At 52.4% G+C, this 20949-nt stretch overlaps 9 protein-coding genes across 9 annotated transcripts; 4 read left to right on the top strand and 5 right to left on the bottom strand.

Annotated features, from left to right (window-relative positions):
- Window positions 1-153: 153 nt before the first annotated feature.
- On the bottom strand, window positions 154-1017 carry LRP88_04273 (uncharacterized protein; the record flags this gene model as incomplete). The annotated part of the gene is made up of 1 exon (XM_083240848.1): window positions 154-1017. One exon carries the CDS (start codon window positions 1015-1017, stop codon window positions 154-156), a length of 864 nt encoding a protein of 287 aa, XP_083103378.1.
- Window positions 1018-5670: 4653 nt separating this feature from the next.
- LRP88_04272 (uncharacterized protein) lies at window positions 5671-7143 on the bottom strand (the record flags this gene model as incomplete). Its single annotated transcript, XM_083240847.1, has 1 exon — window positions 5671-7143. One exon carries the CDS (start codon window positions 7141-7143, stop codon window positions 5671-5673), a length of 1473 nt encoding a protein of 490 aa, XP_083103377.1.
- A 902-nt stretch (window positions 7144-8045) lies between these two features.
- Window positions 8046-9573, top strand: LRP88_04271 (Zn(II)2Cys6 transcription factor; the record flags this gene model as incomplete). Its single annotated transcript, XM_083240846.1, has 4 exons — window positions 8046-8099; window positions 8157-8255; window positions 8309-8418; window positions 8472-9573. 4 exons carry the CDS (start codon window positions 8046-8048, stop codon window positions 9571-9573), a joined length of 1365 nt encoding a protein of 454 aa, XP_083103376.1.
- A 755-nt stretch (window positions 9574-10328) lies between these two features.
- Window positions 10329-11513, bottom strand: LRP88_04270 (NADP-dependent oxidoreductase domain-containing protein; the record flags this gene model as incomplete). Its single annotated transcript, XM_083240845.1, has 4 exons — window positions 10329-10690; window positions 10747-10995; window positions 11046-11440; window positions 11500-11513. The coding sequence occupies 4 exons, from the start codon at window positions 11511-11513 to the stop codon at window positions 10329-10331; spliced, it is 1020 nt and encodes a 339-aa protein (XP_083103375.1).
- Window positions 11514-11981: 468 nt separating this feature from the next.
- Window positions 11982-13121, top strand: LRP88_04269 (BNR repeat-like domain-containing protein; the record flags this gene model as incomplete). The annotated part of the gene is made up of 1 exon (XM_083240844.1): window positions 11982-13121. One exon carries the CDS (start codon window positions 11982-11984, stop codon window positions 13119-13121), a length of 1140 nt encoding a protein of 379 aa, XP_083103374.1.
- A 623-nt stretch (window positions 13122-13744) lies between these two features.
- LRP88_04268 (uncharacterized protein) lies at window positions 13745-14704 on the top strand (the record flags this gene model as incomplete). The annotated part of the gene is made up of 1 exon (XM_083240843.1): window positions 13745-14704. The coding sequence occupies one exon, from the start codon at window positions 13745-13747 to the stop codon at window positions 14702-14704; it is 960 nt and encodes a 319-aa protein (XP_083103373.1).
- A 274-nt stretch (window positions 14705-14978) lies between these two features.
- On the bottom strand, window positions 14979-16709 carry LRP88_04267 (FMN-dependent dehydrogenase-domain-containing protein; the record flags this gene model as incomplete). Its single annotated transcript, XM_083240842.1, has 5 exons — window positions 14979-15130; window positions 15185-15393; window positions 15446-15909; window positions 15976-16514; window positions 16565-16709. The coding sequence occupies 5 exons, from the start codon at window positions 16707-16709 to the stop codon at window positions 14979-14981; spliced, it is 1509 nt and encodes a 502-aa protein (XP_083103372.1).
- Window positions 16710-17174: 465 nt separating this feature from the next.
- On the top strand, window positions 17175-18155 carry LRP88_04266 (dihydrodipicolinate synthase family protein; the record flags this gene model as incomplete). Its single annotated transcript, XM_083240841.1, has 1 exon — window positions 17175-18155. The coding sequence occupies one exon, from the start codon at window positions 17175-17177 to the stop codon at window positions 18153-18155; it is 981 nt and encodes a 326-aa protein (XP_083103371.1).
- Window positions 18156-18690: 535 nt separating this feature from the next.
- Window positions 18691-20406, bottom strand: LRP88_04265 (major facilitator superfamily domain-containing protein; the record flags this gene model as incomplete). The annotated part of the gene is made up of 4 exons (XM_083240840.1): window positions 18691-19744; window positions 19801-19966; window positions 20023-20173; window positions 20236-20406. 4 exons carry the CDS (start codon window positions 20404-20406, stop codon window positions 18691-18693), a joined length of 1542 nt encoding a protein of 513 aa, XP_083103370.1.
- Window positions 20407-20949: the final 543 nt, after the last annotated feature.

The raw sequence follows: 20949 nt of genomic DNA, 5'->3' as shown, positions 1-20949 counted from the left end.
ATGAAATCCAACCAGGGAGTTATCAAAAGAATGGACTCCAGTACCCAGCACTATCACAAAAAGAGCTGTAGCTCGCATCACAAGCAATTATGCCAAGACCGACACTCATCCAACAGACAAGACCTGACCTCCGGCGAATTTCCCTCCGTTCGTTTAGGCCTTGCGGGCGGGTTCGGGGGCGGCAGTGCACTTGTAGCAATCCTCGTCGTACCACAAGCTGGTCCCCTCCGCGGCCAGGCTGACACCAGTATCCGTGACCGCGACGTCGTACTTGTAGCACTTCTTGTCGCTCGGGCTATAGCTGACAGACTCGCAGCTGGCATCGCTGTGGCAGTACGCGAGACACTCATCCTTGACACCGGAGGAGATGACCTTGGAATCGTAAGGCTCCGGGGCGGACTCGCCGACCGAGCCGCGCTGGCCGCAGACGGTGTGGTCAACGTTCTCAAACTTGCAGGCTCGGTCAAAGTAGTGGAAGCTAGACTTTCCGTAGAGCTTCATCTTGGTGACCTCGGAAAAGTAGAAGTAGCAGGTCTTGTACTGAGTGTCGAAGCTGACAGCCTTGCATCCGTTCGTGCAGGCCTCGAGGCACTTGCCCATGGTACCCTCGGCCTGGGACTTCTTGTACCACGGGGTATTCGTGGCGGCGACGTAGCCATTGCCACCACAGATGCTCTCGGGGGTCGTCTCAAAAGTGCAAGCGCGATCGAAGTAGTTGAAGGTAGACTTTCCGTAGAGCTTCATCTTGGTGACCTCGGAAAAGTAGAAGTAGCAAGTGTTGTACTGGGTGTCGAAGCTGACGGCCTTGCATCCGCCCGTGCAGGCATCAATGCACTTCTCGACGGTGCCCTCGGCCTGGGACTTCTTGTACCACGGGGTGTCGGTAGCGGCCACATAGCCGTTGCCGCCGCAGACAACGGTAGAAGGGATCTCGTTGAGCTGGCAGGACTCAGCGGCACAGGGGAGGGCACTGGAGACGGTAGCCAGAGCGGCGGCGAGGGGGATGAAGGAACGCATCGTGATGAGCTGGGCTTGGAGGATAGATTGTATTGAAGCTCGTGTCTTGCCGGAGGAAGATGTTGCTGTGTGAGTGATGATGTCTGATTAAACACGACATTTACCTTGATTTATATACTCTTCCTCCATCGCTCCATGATGTTGGCTTCGAAGCATCCAGACTCTCCATGCTTGGCGAATAGAGGCATGACCGAACAACATCAACTGTCCAAGCCAGGTGAGGCGTAAACTATTGATATATTAATTCAATAGTTTCAATCAAAACCCCGACACGTCAGCGCATGTTTCCGCAGTCTGGTTCCGCAGTCGACCTCGTTGTGTGTACCGTTAAAGCCGCCGGAAGAGCCGGAGGGAATCGATTGAGTTTGATGACCCCTTGGCTGGCCTTGGCATCCTGATAAGAAACCACGCGTCAGGGATGAAACCACAAAGGTAAGTGGATCGCTTAGCGAAGTCAGACCTCTTGCAGCATCTAACGCCCCCGTGGGCCCTGTGATTGGGAGCTGCGCCTTCAGCCAGCCTTGACAGATCACTCTACAGTGAGCTTGGCAGGCAATAAGCGTATTCAGCCGCAGGGGCTAAGGCGATGCCCCCCGGCCGACCACCGACGTCCCGGCCGATACCCCGCTTGATTCATGGCGGTGGCCCAACAAGCGTTGAGAGCATGGAAGCGAAGAGAGCTAATTATGCATGCCCTGTGAGCTAGTGCCGTCAAGACATGGCCTAAAGAGTCGCCTGATGTTAAGCAGACGGCAAAGCGCCCTTGTAAGAATGAGCCCAGGAAAGAGCTGAAAGGTTGCCTTCATCACGGTTCTCGCTCAGATCCGCTCAATCGGAAATAAAGACCCGAAGAGTGACCCGACTCGACTAGCCTGCTGTGCTGGTAAAAGGGGTGCTGACCCTGATAGGTTGCCAGTGCGAGATGTCTGCCTTGTCTCACCAGGGTGCCTGAATGAGGTTAGCCGATGCAGATCTTCAAATATTTTCACAATGACTGACCGACCAACCGACTCGCTGCCAACAATACCAAGACACTATTCCTAGGTAGAGCAAACAGCTCAATGTTTGGGAGTCTGGACCATGGTAGAGGAGCAGCCAAGAAGTGGACGATGTGATGGCACCACTGAAGCTGACCCAAGTGATATACCAGCCAGCCACGGATCGATAATTAAGCTTATTCTGTATGGCAGTAAAATGCCATTGTTCTCTATAGGAGTAGCATTCGCCTTAGGGGGCTAGAAGCACTATTAGTCTGTGGATGTTGCTGGCTGAAAGGAACGGCTGGGGTGTCGCCTTGCTGTAACCCCTGAACTCCAAGACGACCTGTTTTCTGGTTGCGTTATCTCCAGTATCCCTCAAAGATTTTTTGAAGTTCCTAGCGCTCTGTTCAATTTTCCGTTTCAACAAATCTCTTGATAATATGCCATGCCATTACTTAGATATTGAGAGAAGCTGTTCATCATGCCTGAACGTCATCCACATGCATGTGTGTGCTTCAAGACCAGGGGCTGATTCGTAGGCCAACCACCGATTTTCAGAGGGCAACCACGATGGCAGAGTGGAGACTGCGTTGGCTTGTCTTCATGCAGCGCTGTGCCAGCCAAACGCTTCTCTTCTCCATCACTTGACTGCCAGCGCCACCATGGCGCGAGTCTGTCTCACCCATCTGCTACCAACACGTATTTGAGGCTACGGGTGTTGTTTTCCGACGGAGCCTAAGCTTACCTTGCAGTGTCCTGACGACGACTATTGAAAAAATTTGCGACCGCTTTGACTTGGTATGGCTCACAGTTGGCTGGCTTTGTGGTGATGGTTGGTCGAGGTGCAAAAGGTTTGATGCTCGTAAGGGAATGGCTCAAGTTTAATGTGATGGAAGACTCTTTCTTGCGCGCTTTGTACAGGCCCCCAGTGAGGGGTACTCCATAGCCAGAGTAGTGAGGGCATCTGTAGATGTTGCGGATGTCGGGCATATGAACATGCATCAGTTCCTGGTTGGTAACGCCCTCTTTGGTGGATGGGTTTGTAACATTGCACCGCCCAAGGACGAAACAGCCCGTACCTCTGATTCTGGGCTCGAGCACTTCGGTTGCTTCGGCTTGGAACTTATCCCAACACCCAAGGCGGCTAAGAGTGCGTACCAAGTTGGGGCATTCTAACTTGGACTCACCTAACCACCATGTCGCGAAGTGTCATCCTAAGAGCGTGAGGGATCTTGTGGGTCTAAACCAGAATGAGTAAGTAAATTGTGTCGATCAGCTACAGCAGGTATGCTCAAGCCTACTCATGGTTGTCTCCTTGACTGCGCCAAGGCTCCCACACCACTCTCCACCACTAGGTCACTATCTAAGTCGCTCACTAGCTGGGTGGCAACATGATAGCCCTATATCTCGATTTGGCTGAGACCCTTGCAAGATACCCAATAGGAGCCATCGCATAATCAAGGAGATTCACATTGCTGACGGCGATTATGTTGCATGCCAGTTGGAGAAGGTAAGTATAACTGGAGGACCATTCACTCCGATAATGCCCAGCACCACCGATAGTACTGCAACAATCGGCTCAGCATCCCTAAGTACTTGAATATTCTGCAGTCTTCAGTCATCAATCACTTAATTCCTCATGATGTTTATCTTCTTTCAAGTGACAGAACGGGATTCGCCCAACTTCAGGGTAAGCTGCCTGTCTAGGCTGGTGGTTTTTGATTGGCGGACTCGTGACACACCAAAGCGATGATAAGATAATCTGATCAGATAAGATAAGCGGATCGGAAGAACCCCATGCCGATCCACCTTCTCACCTTGACCGGTCATCACAATGCGCGACGCGCAACCAAGCGCGGAACTCCGACGTTGACGAACTCTCAGTATTGGGGACAAGGAGGAGAAAATGTCACTTCAGCTTGATGAATTCATCGAGAACTGGCTCAATCAAATCGTTCCTTCCTTGTCTTTTACCCCATCTGTTGCTACGCCCTCGCGTGACGAGCAAGGGAGATTAACAAGAAGACGCAAGATCAGCCATCTCATCTCGCCGTCGCATTCTTCCAACGGCTCAAAGGCCCGAACACATGTTTTAATAGATCCAAACAATCCACGTACATCAGAGAACTCACCGAAGCGAAATGAGCTTCACCCCGATGACCAACGAGACGGTGTGCCTTTCGATGCCAACGAGACGCCACCAGTACCATCTTCAAGAACACGCCCAGTTTATCATCGCAAAGTAGTGCCAGCCAAACTTCGGGACGTAGCTCGCCGACGAGGTGCTTTTCAGTCCAAGGATACAACAATAGCCACCGTCTTGATCTTGTGACGATGGACCCAGATAATCGGGATATGCCTTCCGACCTGGCAAATCTCTTGGATGACATGTACGATTTCTCGACAGCGAGGTGCATGATCCCTGATATCCTCAAGGGAGTGCTCGGACCCTGTTACTTTTTGGTATGTCCTCACACCAGCTAGAGCGAGATCGGGAAGCAATCTGCAGGTGACCGGTCCCTTCGACGGCTTCGTAACGATGCCTACTATAGCTTGGCCACGGATGGCACACTGCCTATGGACAGGGCATCGGCCTCGAGACTCATTCTCACAGCCAGGAAGCTGACTAAACGAGCTGGGCAATGCCATCACTTGCAATACGATGAAGCAGGGTGGAACAACTTGGTGCATACCCCCTTGCTTGACGCCGTATTCAACGATGGAGACCCAAATGAGAACCGGCTAGTTGAATTTTCTCCATGGTGCGTATCCCAGCATACGAGACTTGGCCTCTCGCAATCACTAACACAAACAGCGTGACGGCATCAGTCAGCTCACGGTTCCACTACTTTCCCATCCCAGCTACCAAGGTAGACTACGTTCTCTATCTAGACGCAGACGCGGAAGACGCCTGTACAAGTAATGCGATTGCGAAGCTCGAAGAAACGGCAAGGTCCGTCAACCACATGGCCTTCACATCCCTGGCGTCGCACCCCATCTCCCTCAGCATTGAGACTAAGATGCATGGCGGGGACGGGAGAAGGGCCGACGTCCAAATGGCAGCCTGGCAGGCCGCTCAATGGTCGTTCCTTGAGGCGCATGCCGGAGGGGCGGTCAAAAACCTGGCGTTTCTACCAGGAGTTATTGTACAGGGGCATGAGTGGAAGTTTGTCGCGACCACGCGCAAGGATAACAAGATGGTAAGTGCACCTACATCTAACGGCAGCGTCTGTTAACTGGTTTCTATAGACACTGTGGTCGAGCCACCAGTTTGGAACCACAATGACTTTGGTCGGTGTCTTCCAGATCATGGCCGGGCTGCGGAGGCTTCGGAGGTGGTCAGTTGAGGTCTTTTGGGCCCTGGTATAAGAAGCATGTTCTTCACTTGCATCAAGTAACGCAAGTTGAGTCTAATAGCCGTTGATGAACAAACTTCCAGTCCTGGAACGCCGGAGTACTTCACGTTTTCAACTTGACAACGGTCATGGATACGACAAAAGGGAGCATCCAAGAAGACAGAAACTTCGCAAGACTTGGCTGCCTCACAAAGCTCACAATCATGAGTTTGCAGGCACAAGCACGCGTGAAGCCAGGCTCATTTGCCGAGCAGAGGGGGGATCATCTTATCTTGTTGTCACCGTAAGCACAACGCGGCTACTTCAGGGCATGCATATTAATTCTCCTTCTCATTGCTCCTCCACTGGCTAACAACCTCATACAGCCCATCATTGGAACCCACGTTACCTGGGAACACAACATAAGTCAGTCCTGGCCATTTTGACGTGGCCTCATCGCATCGCCAGATGGGAACGCCTGGTGCTGCTTGGCCGAGAATCATTGCCCGTTTCATCCTCAAGCCCTTCGTCGCCATGTCGGACGATGTTATGCCTCCCTTCGCGATGATGTACCGGGGTTTTTGATCGAGCTGCTGAAGGAATGACACCAACGCTTTGGCAACTGTCGACCCGATATCCAAGCTCTCAACCGCATCTTGGCCAACAATGAGCTTTCTACTCGTCATTACCAGGACATCCTGACCACGCCGGATCTCCTCGGAGGCGAGCCCAATGGCGCGTTGGATATCTGCGTCGCCTTCTTTAGGGGATTTTAGCAGCCGTTGCACATCCAATGTGATGGTGGTGATGGTATCGCCAGCCTTCTCGACGAGCGCCTCCAGCTGCGCCGTCGTCTTGGGCACGTACGATCCAGCAATGACTAATCCTCCGAGCTTCCCGGATAAGCCCAGTTGCTGGGCAGATAGGGGAGGGATCGATGAGATGCCCAGCCGAGACGACACGAAGGCTGCGCCTGTGCGGAAGAGGAATCGCTTCCCTAGCTGCGACGCCTGAAGAAGGGCAGCGACGACGACATCCATGTCCTCATCTGCAGCGGCATTGATAACAAAGACCACTCGAGACTTCGAGTTGTTGAGCCTTTGCATGATTTGATCGAGGACTGCATCTGGTCCGCCAGTACGAATGGTGTCCAGATCAACCGATGCTATGTCCTGATGTGGAATCTGCCCTTGACTCTTCTCGACGACGTAGTCTCTCAGGTTAGAGCTCTGGTAGCCGAACGTGGCATCTTTTGCGAACGGCGTCTCTGCAGCCGGAATCAACTTGTTGTTCTCGCCCACGTAGTGAATATCGCCGATAGTATATCTTCCCCCCTGGAGGAAGAAGGGACATAGGATCCAAGCATCGGCAGGTCCAAGCACCTCTTCCACGGCCTCGGGCTCGAGAGGGAAGTGGCCTCTCAAGATGGAGTCGCCACGAAGCACGATTTCATACGGAAGGCCGGTCTGTTGAGATGCAGATTGGAGATTGGTGCAGATTTCTATCATGAGCTCCCGAGCCTGTGGCGGGTGAAGCGCTCGCGAATTGGTCAGGATAAAGAAGCCGCCGCCGGGACCAACAGCTTCCAAGGTGGAACTGATACTTTGTACATCCCAGACTGTAAGGATGACGACATCGTGGCAGGTCTGAGTTCCTGTGGGATCGTCGTCGAGGATAACCAGTCGAGGGGTCTTGGCTGTAGGGTTACGAATGTCTGATCGGATCTTATGGCGGAGTTTCAGGCTCTCAGGCTTGACTGGAGGCAGTGATGAGAGGGTTGCATCCAGGTCGAGCACCCCTGAAACGGCCATTGTGTCTGAGGGGAATGTCGGTGGCGGAGCAGGGATTGTGAATGGTAGGGATGAGATTGGGCTGAAGAGATGTCTTGCAACAACTTTTGAGCTGAAATAGACTAAAGGTTGCAGATTGACTGATATTGCTTGTGAATTTCGTAGCACCTCAAGTACATTTGCGTTGTCATGCCAGGCCAGACTGCAAGGCCGGCCCCAGAGGCGCGTTGTTGCGATTTCGCCAAGGATGGCGGGCTCGGTCATGGTTCCGACTTGGAGTATGTTGCCCTTTTTGATTGGTTGGCAAGTCGTCAAGACGGTCTTCGTGCCGATTGGTTGAATCTACCACCACAAGCCAGGCCTTACCTAGAGACAATTCTAGGCCAAGCTTCAATGAGTTGCGAGGTCATTTAGTGTGACATATCGCTTATCAATTCGAAGAGGCAAGCGTATACCATGTCTGCCGAATGTAGTTTAGTAAAGTCATCGAATATTGTGCCGATGTAATCATGGTTGATCAAAAAAAGATGGGATGTTACATTCCTGTGTTGGAAATGTCCCACCTTCACACAAACGCGTTAGCTGTTGAAAACAGTTCAAAGGCAGTCAATAATAGCTCAAACAAATCACTCCTATAACTTCAAGATAGAATTAGATGCTCTCTATCGCCCTTCGAGACCTAGTTGAGGGTCAGCAACCTGGTGAAATGCATCTCGTAGGGTAGGTTGAGCCGAAATGACGGTAGGGATGCTGGCTGAGGCAAGGCAAGAAATCGCCCAATCAGATTCCCTAAATTCAACCTGACTAATACACACTCTCCCCCATCCCCCGTACCCCATACCCCGCATGGGTCTCCTGTGCGGCTGGTCATGCGGCTCATCCAGACTTTGTCGTCACACGTTCAAGTCTGTCTCGCATCACCAATGTCGAAGCGCTCCAGAGGCAACAGCAACCATGAAGTGTCCGAGGCCTCCTTTGTACGTCTCTACAAACTGCTCTGTTCGTGGCCATGAGCCGATTGCTGACCTGGGTAGAACGCCCCAAAGAGGGTGGCGATAGGGGCACACAATGACCAGCCGGTGGCGCATATCTCGAGGAATATCAGGGCATGCACGACGTGCCGCAAGCACAAGGTACGAGCATGTCAGTTTTTCATAGAGAAGGTTTCCATTAACGTTGAATACAGATCAAATGCCTGATGGACGATACTGGACCACCATGTCGAAGGTGTACTGACAAGAAGCTCAGCTGCGTCGTCAGCAAGAATCTCCAGACCATTATTGACGAAAAGACAGAGTGAGACTTTACTTGTTAAGCGATGGAAATTGTCCCTGACTTGATCAACCTAGACTATCAGAGGCGGTGCTGGCGGACCTAGAGTCCCTCCACTCGGCCGTCAAAGAAATGAGAAGCGCCGCAGGAATGCCTGACCTTCCACCGCTTCGGATCTCACTTCTCTCAGAAGGCCGCGATTCATCAACTTCACAACCACCCATCACTAACTTCCAGTACTCTTTGGATGAAGTCAACGGTCCTTCCTGCGACAACTCGCCTAAGCTCACGCCAGAGGACGACCGGCTGCCGCACGCCCCTATACATTCCCTGTACGCGTTGACCAAAATGAGGGCGTTGCGTTCGCCCGAGGATCCCAAGGACGGGCAAAGCAAGCCAATCGACGATTTCATCTCGCGAGGGTTGATCCAACAAGCCGATGCAGAGCGTCTCTTTGCCCTGTATCGCGATCGACTTGATGGCTTCATCTACTCCATCGGGTGCAGATACAAATCTCTGGACGAACTACGCCGGAAAAGCTCCATTCTTTCCGCTGCAACCTTGACGGTCGCCGCCTTGCATGATCCAGACGCCGACAAGGTCTATGGAATTTGCAGCTCCGAGCTGCGCAGGCTGACCGAAAAGTCAATGCTTCAACGGTCAGGGGATCGGGACTACTTTAGAGCCCTTAGCATTGCTTCATACTGGCTAAGCGATCTATCGTGGACTCTGTCGGGACACGCTATCCGGCGAGCTACAGAATGCAACGTGCACAACAGTTTTAGCCGGGCCATCAAGGAACAGACGGAAGATGCCATCGACTACGCCCGAATTTGGTCCATTCTCTTTATATGTGACCAGCATCTCGCCATACTCTATGACCGGCCCGCCATCATCCAAGATGAATGGTCGACGCAGGACTGGGAAGGTTTTCTACAGGCTCCGTTCGCCACAGCCCAGGATGAAAGGCTCATGAGCCAGGTTGAGTTGATGGGGGTCGTGAGGAGTGTCAGGCAACTGTTTGGTCCAGACAAAGGCGAGACGATACCACGGGTCTATGTCAGCCAGATAGGCCATTATAACCGGCAACTGGACCAATGGATCGCAAAGTGGACTACACGGCTGCCAGGTAAGTGTCTAGGCTGCCGGATCTTGTGTAGGGAGACTGACCAGGTTTAGAGCAACACCCTGCAATTGGAGGGTTTCCTCGGAAGGGGGCTCTTCTTCACTTTCACTTCGCACAGCTATACCTCTTCTCCCACGTCTTTCGTGGCCAATCAGACGCCATTCCCGGTCATTTTCTTGACTCAGCATCGATGGCTGTCACCGCTGCATCGGCTATAATAGACATGCTGGTGACTGACCCTGACATCTCATCTGGCATCGTCGGCATGCCATCCTATCTCATCTCGATGACAGCCTTCTGCTGCATGTTCCTGGCAAAGGTGGCCCACAAGTACGGCGACAACCTGATAAGACGCGACCAGGCTCGGGATAAGATTACCCAACTGATAGAGCACCTCCGTTCGCTGTCAATGGGGAAGTGGCACTTGGCCAGCCTGATGATTGGTGGGCTCGAGAAGGTGTTGACGTTGCTTGCACCTACAAATGGAGTAGATGATGCCATCCTTGATGTGATCCTCAACGGCGACAGCAACCATGGGTTTGGAGACGCAGTGGGCGTAGAGCATATGCTCCCGCGTGTGGATGGAAATCCATGTCCGACTTGGGACACAACTTTCGGGCTCTCGCCAATCTTTGGCTTTGATCCAGCATATCTTGATGTCGATGGGTATTTGCAGTCAATAGCTATGTTTCCCAACGGCGAAACGCAGTAATGGTTCTGTAACTTCTGTACAAAGATCAATGTTGCATCAAAAGTGGGAATCTCTATTTACACTTTCTATCCATATGTTTCAGTCTGACCAAACAATCTACATGCCTTGAATGTTCCTCGGTCGGTACTCGCTCTCAAGATACTCCAGCTCCTCGGCGGTGAACTGAATCTTCAGCGCATCTACAGCCTCCTTGACTCGTTTCTCCGAGTTCAGCCCCAAAATGGGCCAGCAACCCTTCTGCAGCACCCAGGCCGTCGCGACGAGGGCCATGCTGACTCCTTTGTCAGCTGCCACCTTTTGCACACGATTCACGATCTCCAAGTTGGCATCGGCGAACCACGCGTCCTTCTTTTTGTCCATCTGGCTCCGCAAGGATTGGCCTTCGGTGTTGCCTTCTGAGGGAAGGGGCTTGGCGAGGAGGCCTCTTGCGATGGGGCTCCAGGGAATGACACCAACTCCTGAGAGGCGATGGTCAGCATGAGTTACGTTATCATTGAAACTGAGTCGCACGTACCGGTGGCTTGGCAGAAGGGGAGCATCTCGCGCTCTTCTTCGCGGTAGAGGAGGTTATAGAAGGGCTGCATGGAGACAAACTCGGTCCAGCCGTTGGATCGGGCGATGTACTGCAGGCGTGCAAATTCCCACGTGTACATAGATGAGGCGCCGATGTAGCGGACCTTGCCGGACTGGACCACGTCGTGCAGGGCTCTCATGATCTCTTCAGGCGGGGTCTCACGGTCCAGACGATGGATCTGGAGTACGTCTACGAAACGTAAGCTTAAAAGGGCCTGCATATGACCGGTGTGCTCATACCGATATAGTCTGTGCCAAGCCTCTCCAGGCACTTGTCCACAGCGTGGAAGACGTGCTTCCGGCTCAAGCCCATCTGGTTAACCAAAGGCCCATCGTTGACGCTGGGCGGCCTGGAGTCGTCGTCCATGACAGGGTTGAAGATCTTGGACAAGATGACCACCTTTTGCCGGGGAATGTTGAACTTCTTGAGTGCCTTGCCCACGATGACTTCTGACTTGCCGTTCGAGTAGGTGTCGGCCGTGTCCCATGTGTTGATGCCGCTGTCATACGCGGTCTTGAGCAGTTCGAGTCCTTGCTCCTCGTCCAGCGTCCATGGTGAGCTCTCCCAGTTGCTCGAGCCAAAGGTCATGCACCCAAGAATGATCTTGGAGATCTTGAGACCGGTGTTGCCAAGGCTAGAGGAGATCGGGTTAGTGAGGCTGCATGGGGAGGTGCTGGATGGAAATATGCTCACCGTGTGTACTCCATTTTAGTCTGTCAGCTGGATGTGATGTGATGATGACTACTCCAAATCTCTCTGCCTGGCACTATTTACTGCTTTTTATCTTGTCAATCCTCCCCGCTCGCCATGTCTCGTCGTCGATGTGGCCGAGCAGCGTCGAGTGGGTACCTCCGCATCAACTCCTCAATGAGGCCATCCCAGGGAGTTGTGGAGGGTCGGCCTACTCTCCGGTTGGTTGCGGCTTGTGAGGAGAACCATGTCGCCCCTCCCGAGATTCGGAAACATGTACGCGGCCGAGGAAGTGGGGTATTCGGAAAGCGAAACGGAGACGACCACGGGTCGAGTTTCTCAAAGGATCAAGCTTTTAAAGTAGTCAAGGCCATGCGACTCTGATACTAGTCACGGTAAAGACGGTCAACACACGAGGCCAAGTTGATTAGATCTCATAGCACGACACTTGTTCAACCATAAACCTTCATCAGCACTCACACACCATGGCACCCAACATCCAGGGCACCCCGATTCCCGCAGCGACAGTCCAGTCCCATGCATCAAACTTGCTTCAACTGCCAGACAAGACGCTACTCTGCACCTGGTTTGGTGGCTCACAGGAGGGTCTTCCAGACATCAGCATCTGGCTCTCTCGTCTAGAGCCGGGCTCATCGTCCTGGACATCTCCCAAGAAAATCTCCTACGACGAGAATAGAAGCTGCCAGAACCCAGTTCTATTCAGAGTGCCAGACAGCGGCGAGATATGGCTACTTCATACCTCACAAGATGCTGGAAATCAAGACGGGGCCTACATCTTGGTTCGCAAGTCATCTGATCAGGGTATTACTTGGTCTGAGGCCAATCAGCTTCTCCCGGGCAAGACGGGCATCTTCACCCGCCAACCTATCGTCATACTAAAGGATGGTACTTGGGTCTTACCAGTCTTCTACTGCAGAGGCACGCCTGGTCACCGATGGATCGGAAACGACGACATCTCGGGAGTGTTTTACTCAAAAGACAGCGGTAAAACTTGGAACGAGAAGCAGTTGTCGGACAGTTCTGGCGCCGTTCACATGAACATAGTGCCTCCAGCTTCTGAGCAGTCTCCTTGGGTTGCTTTCTACCGCAGCCGCTGGGCAGACAATGTCTACCGCTCAACCTCCACCAACGGCCTCGACTGGGCAAAGCCAGAGGCTCTCACTCTACCGAATCCCAACAGCGGCATCTGCGCCGCCCGCCTTCGCTCCGGCAAGTTGGCCATTGTGTTCAACCGATCTGCTGCTTCCCCCGACTCGTTGAGAAGGGAAGGGCTGTATGACGATATCACTCCTGAAGATGATAAGCGACCAAACCAGGCTGCCGTTGGCCAGAAGAGTGCCATATGGGGAACTCCTCGGAAAGCACTCACAGTCGGCGTGTCGGATGATGATGGTCTGACTTGGACTGAGCGTGTGCTGGAGGATGGTGATGGGTTCTGTGGGACGAACAGCTCCACGGGGAAGGAAAATAGGGAACTGAGCTACCCGAGTATTCTCGTACAAGACGGGGACGGCCCGGAGGTCACGCACATTGCGTTTACCTTCCACCGGCAGTTTATCAAGCATGTCAGGATAGAGGATATTGAGGGGTGGGTTAAGGGTTAGAGCTGGATTTCCGATGAGGTTATTGCGTACGGGATGGGCCAATGCACAAAGTTGATCAGCGAGAACTTAGCATCACTGCCTGTCATTTCATAATGCCATCATTCACACTCTTTTCAAGTCTTGAATGCTGTGGGTTTTGTCTGTTATGCGCTTGCTTCTAACTGCATGGCATGGCAAGTGAAGTCAAATGCTCTAACGAGATTGGCTCCTCTCCCACTAATGACCAGTGCCAATGTGCCATTGCCCAAATTTACATGCCCCGGATGTTATTGTAGGATCTGAATCTTAGAACTGTAAGCCGTAGACAATTCATTCATGGACTGAGAGCAAAACATGCCGGTTGAGGTGAAGGTAACATGAAGTTGACGTGCTAATTGGATCAACCCAAGTCGTTGAGCGGAGAGTTGTGAAATCCAGCCAATCGGCCACAAGACCGCAACCCATGACATGGGGTCCAAGCCGTCGGCCGAGATGAATGACCAGGGCCGTCCACATCCCTAGGCCACTGGTAACAGAACGTCCTAGTTAAAAACGCGAGAATCGTATACAACGATCCTTGAATAACCACCACCCCTCATCAAGCACCCAATCACGTTTACATCATCTCATCAGCTTCCCCAGATATGGCACAGAACATCCTCATCACCGGCGCCGGTGGCTTCATTGGCCAAGAGCTGATCGCATCCCTCGTTGCCAGCTCAAGCTCCAGCGACAAATTCACGCTCACCGACATTGCCCCTCCAGCCATCCCATCCAAGATAGCACAAGATGCCCATCGTATCACATCCCTCGCTGCGGATCTCACCGACCCGTCAGCCGTCTCAAAACTCCTCTCTCAATCGTACACTCATGTCTATCTACTCCACGGACTGATGTCTGGCGGTGCCGAGGCAAATCTCGACCTTGGAATGAAGGTCAACTTCGACTCCATCAGAAGCATTCTAGATGAGCTGAGGCGTCGGTATCCTGGAACGGCAGTCGTGTTTGCTAGCTCGTGCGCTATCTACGGCAAGGCAGAGATTGTGCGCGAGTTTGAGACGCTGCCGCAGCCCAAGAGCTCGTATGGCATGGAAAAGATCATGATCGAACTGCTTTTGAATGACCTTTCCCGTCGTGGTCTTCTGGATGGTCGGATTGTGAGACTTCCGACTGTTGTCGTTCGACCTGGAGCTCCGTCTGCTGCTGCCTCAAGTTTCGCCTCGGGCATTATCCGCGAATCACTAAAGGGTATTCGAAATGCCTTGCCTGTGAGCCGAGATCTTGAGCTTTGGGTATGCAGCCCGGCAACGGTGGTTAAGAACCTTGTAAAGGTGAAAGACATCCCAGCTGGGAAGTTTGGTGATTCACGGGTCGTCAATCTGCCTGGAATCACAGTCAGCGTTCAAGAGATGCTAGACGCTCTCAAGGCGGTTGGTGGTGACGAAGCAATCTCTCAAATTGAAGAACAGAGGGATCCAGCTATCGAAGCAATTGTAGGAAGCTGGCCCGCCAGGTTTGACGTTTCAAGGGCTTATGGACTTGGCTTGGCGGAGCCGGAGGGGATCTTAGAGACTGTCCAGGCGTTTCATGCGGCGCTGAACTAAGCTACGAGATTATTCTATAGAACCGATATTAGTTGAATGAAAAGACGTCCACAGTATAACCTGGCTGATGTTTATTACTAGCAAGTTCGTTGAGCAAGGAAGGTTGCGGTACATGAGTTGTAGAAAAAGATTCACAACTTTATTTTACAATAAGTTCCAATATACTAGCAATTTGAAGATGCTATTTACTAATACCGGCATCTCTCAGTAGCTTGTCTAAAATTTACGATGTGCTGCTTCAAAAAATGCAACCCAATAAAACCGGCTCCATAATCTACAACTTGGATACTCGTCGTCTCGGGCTTTCCTCCTCATCAGAAACAACGAGATGGTTCACGTCTAACGTGTTGACCAGGCGAGGTCTTGCTTCCTCGAAGCTGGTGATACCGCACAACCTCATTGACGTTTCAAGTTCATCTTTCAAAACTGTTAGGCGTTAGCATCATTCTGTTCAATGGTTTTGAGCGAGGTTAAACATACTGCGCGACAAGTGCTCGGCTCCATCTTGGCCGAAGAGAAGCGAGTATAAGAATGGTCGACCGATACCGACGGCCGTTGCTCCAAGGGCAATGGCTTTGAGAATATCAGATCCCCGTTCAAAACCGCCGTCGATGTAAACCTCGAGTTGGTCAAAGACCTCAGGGCAGTTCTTCCGCAGCTCGAGGAGAACTAAAATGCTGGCCTGGGATCTAAACGAGTACGTTAGCGCATTGCCAATTCTATGGATTGGAATTGACTTACCCATCAAGGGACCGACCGCCGTGGTTGCTAAGTAATACACCCTCCACGCCGTACTCGACAGCCTTTTTGACATCCTCTGCGGTCTGAACGCCTTTTAGAATAATAGGCACGCCGCCACTTGCCTCGCGGATCCATGCCAGATCCTCCCAAGAGAGGGACTTATCGATGTATTGGGCCATGAGACGGCCGAACCCGCTCCCCTTCTTATCCTTGCTGCTTTCGCCTCCACTGATAGCTGACTTGACTGTGCCCTCCTGGGCGGCGCGCTCATCAGCTTCACGCTTACCGGGCACAGGGGCGTCGACTGTCACGAAGATGACTTTGACACCGAGTTCGCGGACAGTTTCGAGAAGCTCCACTGTCTTTCGGTGATCTGAGTTGACGTAGAGTTGGAAGAAGAAGGGCTGTGAGGGTGGAGCTGCTTTGACGATTGAACGGAGTGAGTAGGACGCGTTGCTTGAAATCTACCACATGTTAGAACATCGACCCGAGTATTGAAGCGAGTTGCAGCAAGAGTCACGGGGGCTTACACATTGGATGATCCCTTCGTTGGCTGCAGCCCGAGAGAGGGCAAGTTCTCCATCCGGGTGAGCAAGTCTGCCCATAGCAGCGGGGGCAATGAAGAATGGGGCAGAGCATTTGAAACCCAGAATGCTCCTCTCGAGGTTGATGTTGGTGACATTCCTCAAGATCCTGGGCCTGATCATGATTCTTCGGACTAGTTCCTTGTTGTTCTTGAGCGTCACTAGGTCTGTTGCTGCCGAGGAGTAAAATGCCCATGTCTTGGCCGTGAGTCCCCTCTTGGCGGCCTGTTCAAAGTCGGGGGCACTGAGGATGGAGTCAAGTGAGTCAAAGGAACTTTCTGTCTCGGGTGCAGATAATGCCTTGCTGGTAGTGTCTGGAGATGTGGGTTCCTGTTGAGTAATTTGAGATGCGGTTACAACTGCATCTGCCGTCGGAGTCTCAAGGTAGCCAATTAGCTTGTCATCCGAAAGCTCCTCAATAATATCCGGGGCATGCACGCCATCATAGAGTCCCGTGGCATCAGACCCGGCATGTTCAAGAAGAACTGGCAGATTATGTCAGAATAACAGTAATTTTTGTGGAAAAAACACTCACTCTCTGGCCCACCGGGATGCTCCTCGATGAAGTCGGTAATGTCCCAGACCTTGGAGTGGATAGCGATCCAACAGTCTGTTGATGTGTTGTGCTTTCTGAGGTCATTCAGTGAGATTGTCACTTTAGACCCAGTTGGCACATCCATTGTTGTTGACGAGTCGTACTGCTTGAAGGTACACAAATGAACAAGAACGTGTGAGGAGAAAGTCTCAGCTGACTGATCTGGCGAGAAAACGGAGTGAGCCTCCCAAAAAAGAGGAGCAAAAACAACTAAGAATTGTCATCCAGTTCAAAGGTGGCCAGAGGGCGCCGGGATCAGCGTTCCATTTGCCCCCATCCCTGGACACACCAAAGTCACGGTCATGTTTCCTATTGGACGATGAGCTTCGTCGGTCTTGGTTCCGAAACCACCCCAGACTTTCCCCGCTGATCTCATGGACTAATTATTTCGGTCCACGCGACTCGCCGTGGACAAACCCTTGCTTCAGACTCGTATTTTATTCGCGCCAGAACAAAACAAGAAGACCATTCATCACTGGGACCTCACTGACCACATTCCAATATCTCTACTACCCTAGTCTCTATCCACTCTTCACCAGCATTCACAACAATGAACAGAAGTACCATCCAGCCCAAGGCCAAGCCCCTCCCCGCTGGAGTGTACACTCCGGTGGTTACACTCTACAAGGCCGGAGATGCGAACCAATCCGTGGACCACGAGGCCATGTTCACACAATGCCAGGCGCTGATCAAGGCAGGCATGCACGGCCTGGTGTACCTGGGCACCAACGGTGAGCTCGCCCTTCTCACGCGCGACGAGCGCAAGGCCATTCTCGAGAACGTTTCTCGTGCGGCCTCTGAGACCGGCGGCTCTGACTATCCTATCGTGGCCGGCATCTCAGCACAATCCACATACGAGACTATCCTCAACGCCAAGGACGCTGCCAGCGCCGGTGCCAACTTTGCCCTTCTCCTGCCGCCTAGCTACTGGGCCAAGGCTCTCCCTTCTCCCGCCCTTCTCGCCTACTTCCGCGAGGTTGCAGACCAGTCCCCAATTCCTATCGTGATATACAACTTCCCCAATGTCACGTCGGGTATTGATCTGGACTCGGATCAGTTGGCTGCGTTGGCCACCCATCCAAATATTTCAGCAGTGAAGCTGACCTGCGGAAACGTGGGTAAGCTTACACGCTTGACGAGTCTCTTCTCGCACGAGCAATTTGGCGTCTTTGGTGGTAGCAGCGATTATCTATTGCCCACGCTGCAGGCTGGTGGAAGTGGCTGCGTGACGGGAATGGGTAACGTCTTCCCTTGGTCTACTTCAGCAGTCTACGACTTGTGGAAGGCTGGGAAGGTGGACGAGGCCAAGAAGCTTCAAGATGTGGTAGCCCACGCAGAATGGGCTTGCAAGAAGGGTATTGCCTGTACCAAGTATGGCGCGTGGCATTTCTTGGGTCGCAAGATTGGCGTGGATCAAGAGTCGTCTTGGGAGATGCGACGGCCGTATCAGCCGTTGGATGAAAAGATGAAGACTTGGAGTCTTGATACCCTTGGAGTTTTGGCGAATATTGAGGAGAAGCGGTCTATATAGATAAGCCGACTTAAGTAGAAATGGCACCTTTTGACACTCGACTCTTGCTAGGAACCTTATTTTCCATCTCATCGTCCAATTATGATGTTGCTTCTCTTAATGTGCCAACCTTTGTATTTTATGTCGCTCCTTGGCTGGCTATAGTCACCACAATCAAGCTTAGATTCGGTTGGCATAGAAGACGGTAATAGCTCTGCACACAGATTAAACCTAATGTTCACTGATGGGGTTAGAGAGCCAGGTTCCGTATAAAATCATGATCTTCTGGCTCAGTTATCCCATGGAGGGCCGGGTTTCAACTATAGCGAAGAATGTATTACCGTATAAAGTCACGGGTTATTCAAGAGTATGTTTGTGAAAATGGACTCATGTATGGTGTATTCATTACTCGAAACATATTTAACTTGCTAGTTGTCTGCACCTAAACTGCATTCTGCGTATCCTTAAAAGCCGCGCTGTCTTTCCTTGAATGTGAATCAGAACGAGCAATCAACTCGAGAGCCACCGTAGAACTCCTCTAACGCTTCTCAGCTTCTCACAGACTGTACTTAAAGAGCGGGCTGCGATCACCCATGGCCTCAAGCTCCTCCTCCGTGTACTTCTCCCGAATCTCAGCCTCAGTGAGCTTGGCTCGCTTCTTGTTCAAGGACATCAGGGCCGTCTCGAGAATGACGGCGCTCAAGATACCACCAACAGCAAAGCCCAAGGATGCGCCATAGCCAGTGGTGTACTTGGGCTTCTCATTGTCCTTGTAGATGTAACTGCCATAGATACCGCCAATGGTGCCGGCGCAGTTGAGGTACGCAATGCTGATAGCCCGCCTGGTGGGGAGGGGGTTGTTGTCGATATTCCACGCGCTGACGCCGGGGAGAATGGGGTACATGCCAGCACAGGCGAGACACACGGCAAAGTAGCAGGCGCCCAGGTTCTCCTTGATGAACTCGGCCTTGGCCATCAAGATGGAGAAGGCGATGAGAACACAAGTCTGGGGACCGATGAGGAAGGGCATTCTCCACTTGAACTTGTCGGCGCAGCGGGCCAAGAGGTACGAGGAGATTGCGCCGCAGAAGTAAGGCGGAATGGTCATGAGCTGGGCGTTGCTGGAGGTGAAGCCCATGCCCTGGGTGATGGAGGGCATGGAGAATTTGAGGCCGTAGTTGGGTGCAGCGTTGGACCAGGAGCAGATAGTGAGGAGGTAGACCTTCCAGTCCTTTACAACAGCCCACAAGGCGCCCTTGTCCGTCTTCTCGCGGTACTCGCTCGAGTTTGTGACGCGTCGAGTGGCCTGGCGCAGCACAAGGTATCGCTTCTCCTCGTCGGTGAGCCAGCTGGAGAGCTCAGGGGAGTCGACGAGCAGGAACCAGGTAGCAAAGGCGCCGAGGACGGTGAAGATTCCCTCAATGATGAAGATCCACCGCCATCCTTCGATACCGCCGGCGCCGTCGAGCTTCGCGATAGCATATGCGAAGAGGCCAGAAAAGGCGCCACCTGTGGCTGCCGAGGTATAGAGGATAGCGACTCGGGTCTGCGTCTCGTTGGGGAGGAACCACTTGGAGATGATCAAGATGGCACCAGGGAAGAAGCCGGACCTGGAAGGCTGGTTAGTGTTTGATCTTTCAGTGGCATCAGTGATGGCAAAACTCACTCGAATAGGCCTAGAAGAGTGCGGACTGCGAGTAACTGGCCAAAGTTCTCAATGAAGCCTGTAGAAATAACGATTCCACCCCAGATGAGCATGATGACTGCCATGTACTGAGATGGCTTGCGGAACTTGTCGAGAATCATGTTGCTGGGAACCTCGCCGAGAATGTCTTTGTTATCAGTCAGTCATGTTTGATCCAACATGGAATTACGTGGTCAACCCTACAAGGAATAAAGTAAATCGATAGGGCAATGTTGTACTGGTCGCCCGTCATGCCGAGGTCGGGAAGCATTCCCTCGATCTTTGCGTTTCCGATGTTGGCTTTGTCGATGTACGCGACGAGGTAGAGGATGACGAGGATGGGCATGAGGCGCCACTACTCCACAGTTAGTATCGATCAGGTTCATTTCCAAGCCAGGAGGATTAGAATAGACTCACGTCAATCTTGGCCAGCAGCTTCTTTCTCTTGTCCTCGGGGAAGTTCTGCACAAAGGCGAGTTCCTCGTCAGTGAGGCCACCTCGGTTGGTGACTTCATGATGGGCAACGTCGGCCTTGGAGCCAATCGCCTCCAAGTCCTTCTCGCCGGAGATGTCACTTCTGCGAGACATTTTTGGATGAATCCTGAACGCAGAGCTGTGAGGTTGTGTGTAGTGGACGGCGTGATGGAGAAGAGTGGAGGGTTGTATTGGAGAAGACCTCTGCTGATAAAGTTCTGGAGAAGTCTGTATGGGGGAGCCATCAACATATATGTATCAGGTTGTGCTCGAATCAAGGTCAGAGAAGGTGGCGTTTGACGGTGATGGATGGCCAGTCTGGGGAAATGGCGGGGGCACTAATTGCCGTCGAACGACGGGGTCTGGGGAAGGCGACGAGTGCGGGGAACCCTGGATCATGGCTCGACTGAATGTCACTAGACTCCCCTGATCCTGAGAAGTCATACACCCGGAAGTCAGTCTAGCCAAGTCAGGAACAGGGTATGATGGTCTCCACTACCAGAGTTCACCAGTGGGAACGATCGCCGACGAACTGGATGCCGGGGCCTTCCCCTGGAGTATGCCTGGAAAGATGGCCAGTTGGCGGCTCGGAAACAAGACCGAGCGAGCTAACACCGAAGCCTACCGTCAAGAACGGGCTAGGATGAGAACAAGATT

The sequence above is a fragment of the Fusarium phalaenopsidis genome (assembly GCF_050370095.1).
Source record: "Fusarium phalaenopsidis strain FUZ10S chromosome Unknown contig_32290, whole genome shotgun sequence".
Lineage (NCBI taxonomy): Eukaryota > Fungi > Ascomycota > Sordariomycetes > Hypocreales > Nectriaceae > Fusarium > Fusarium phalaenopsidis.
The sequence above is the reverse complement of the archived record's forward strand: the minus strand, read 5'-3'. Positions and strand labels throughout refer to the sequence as shown.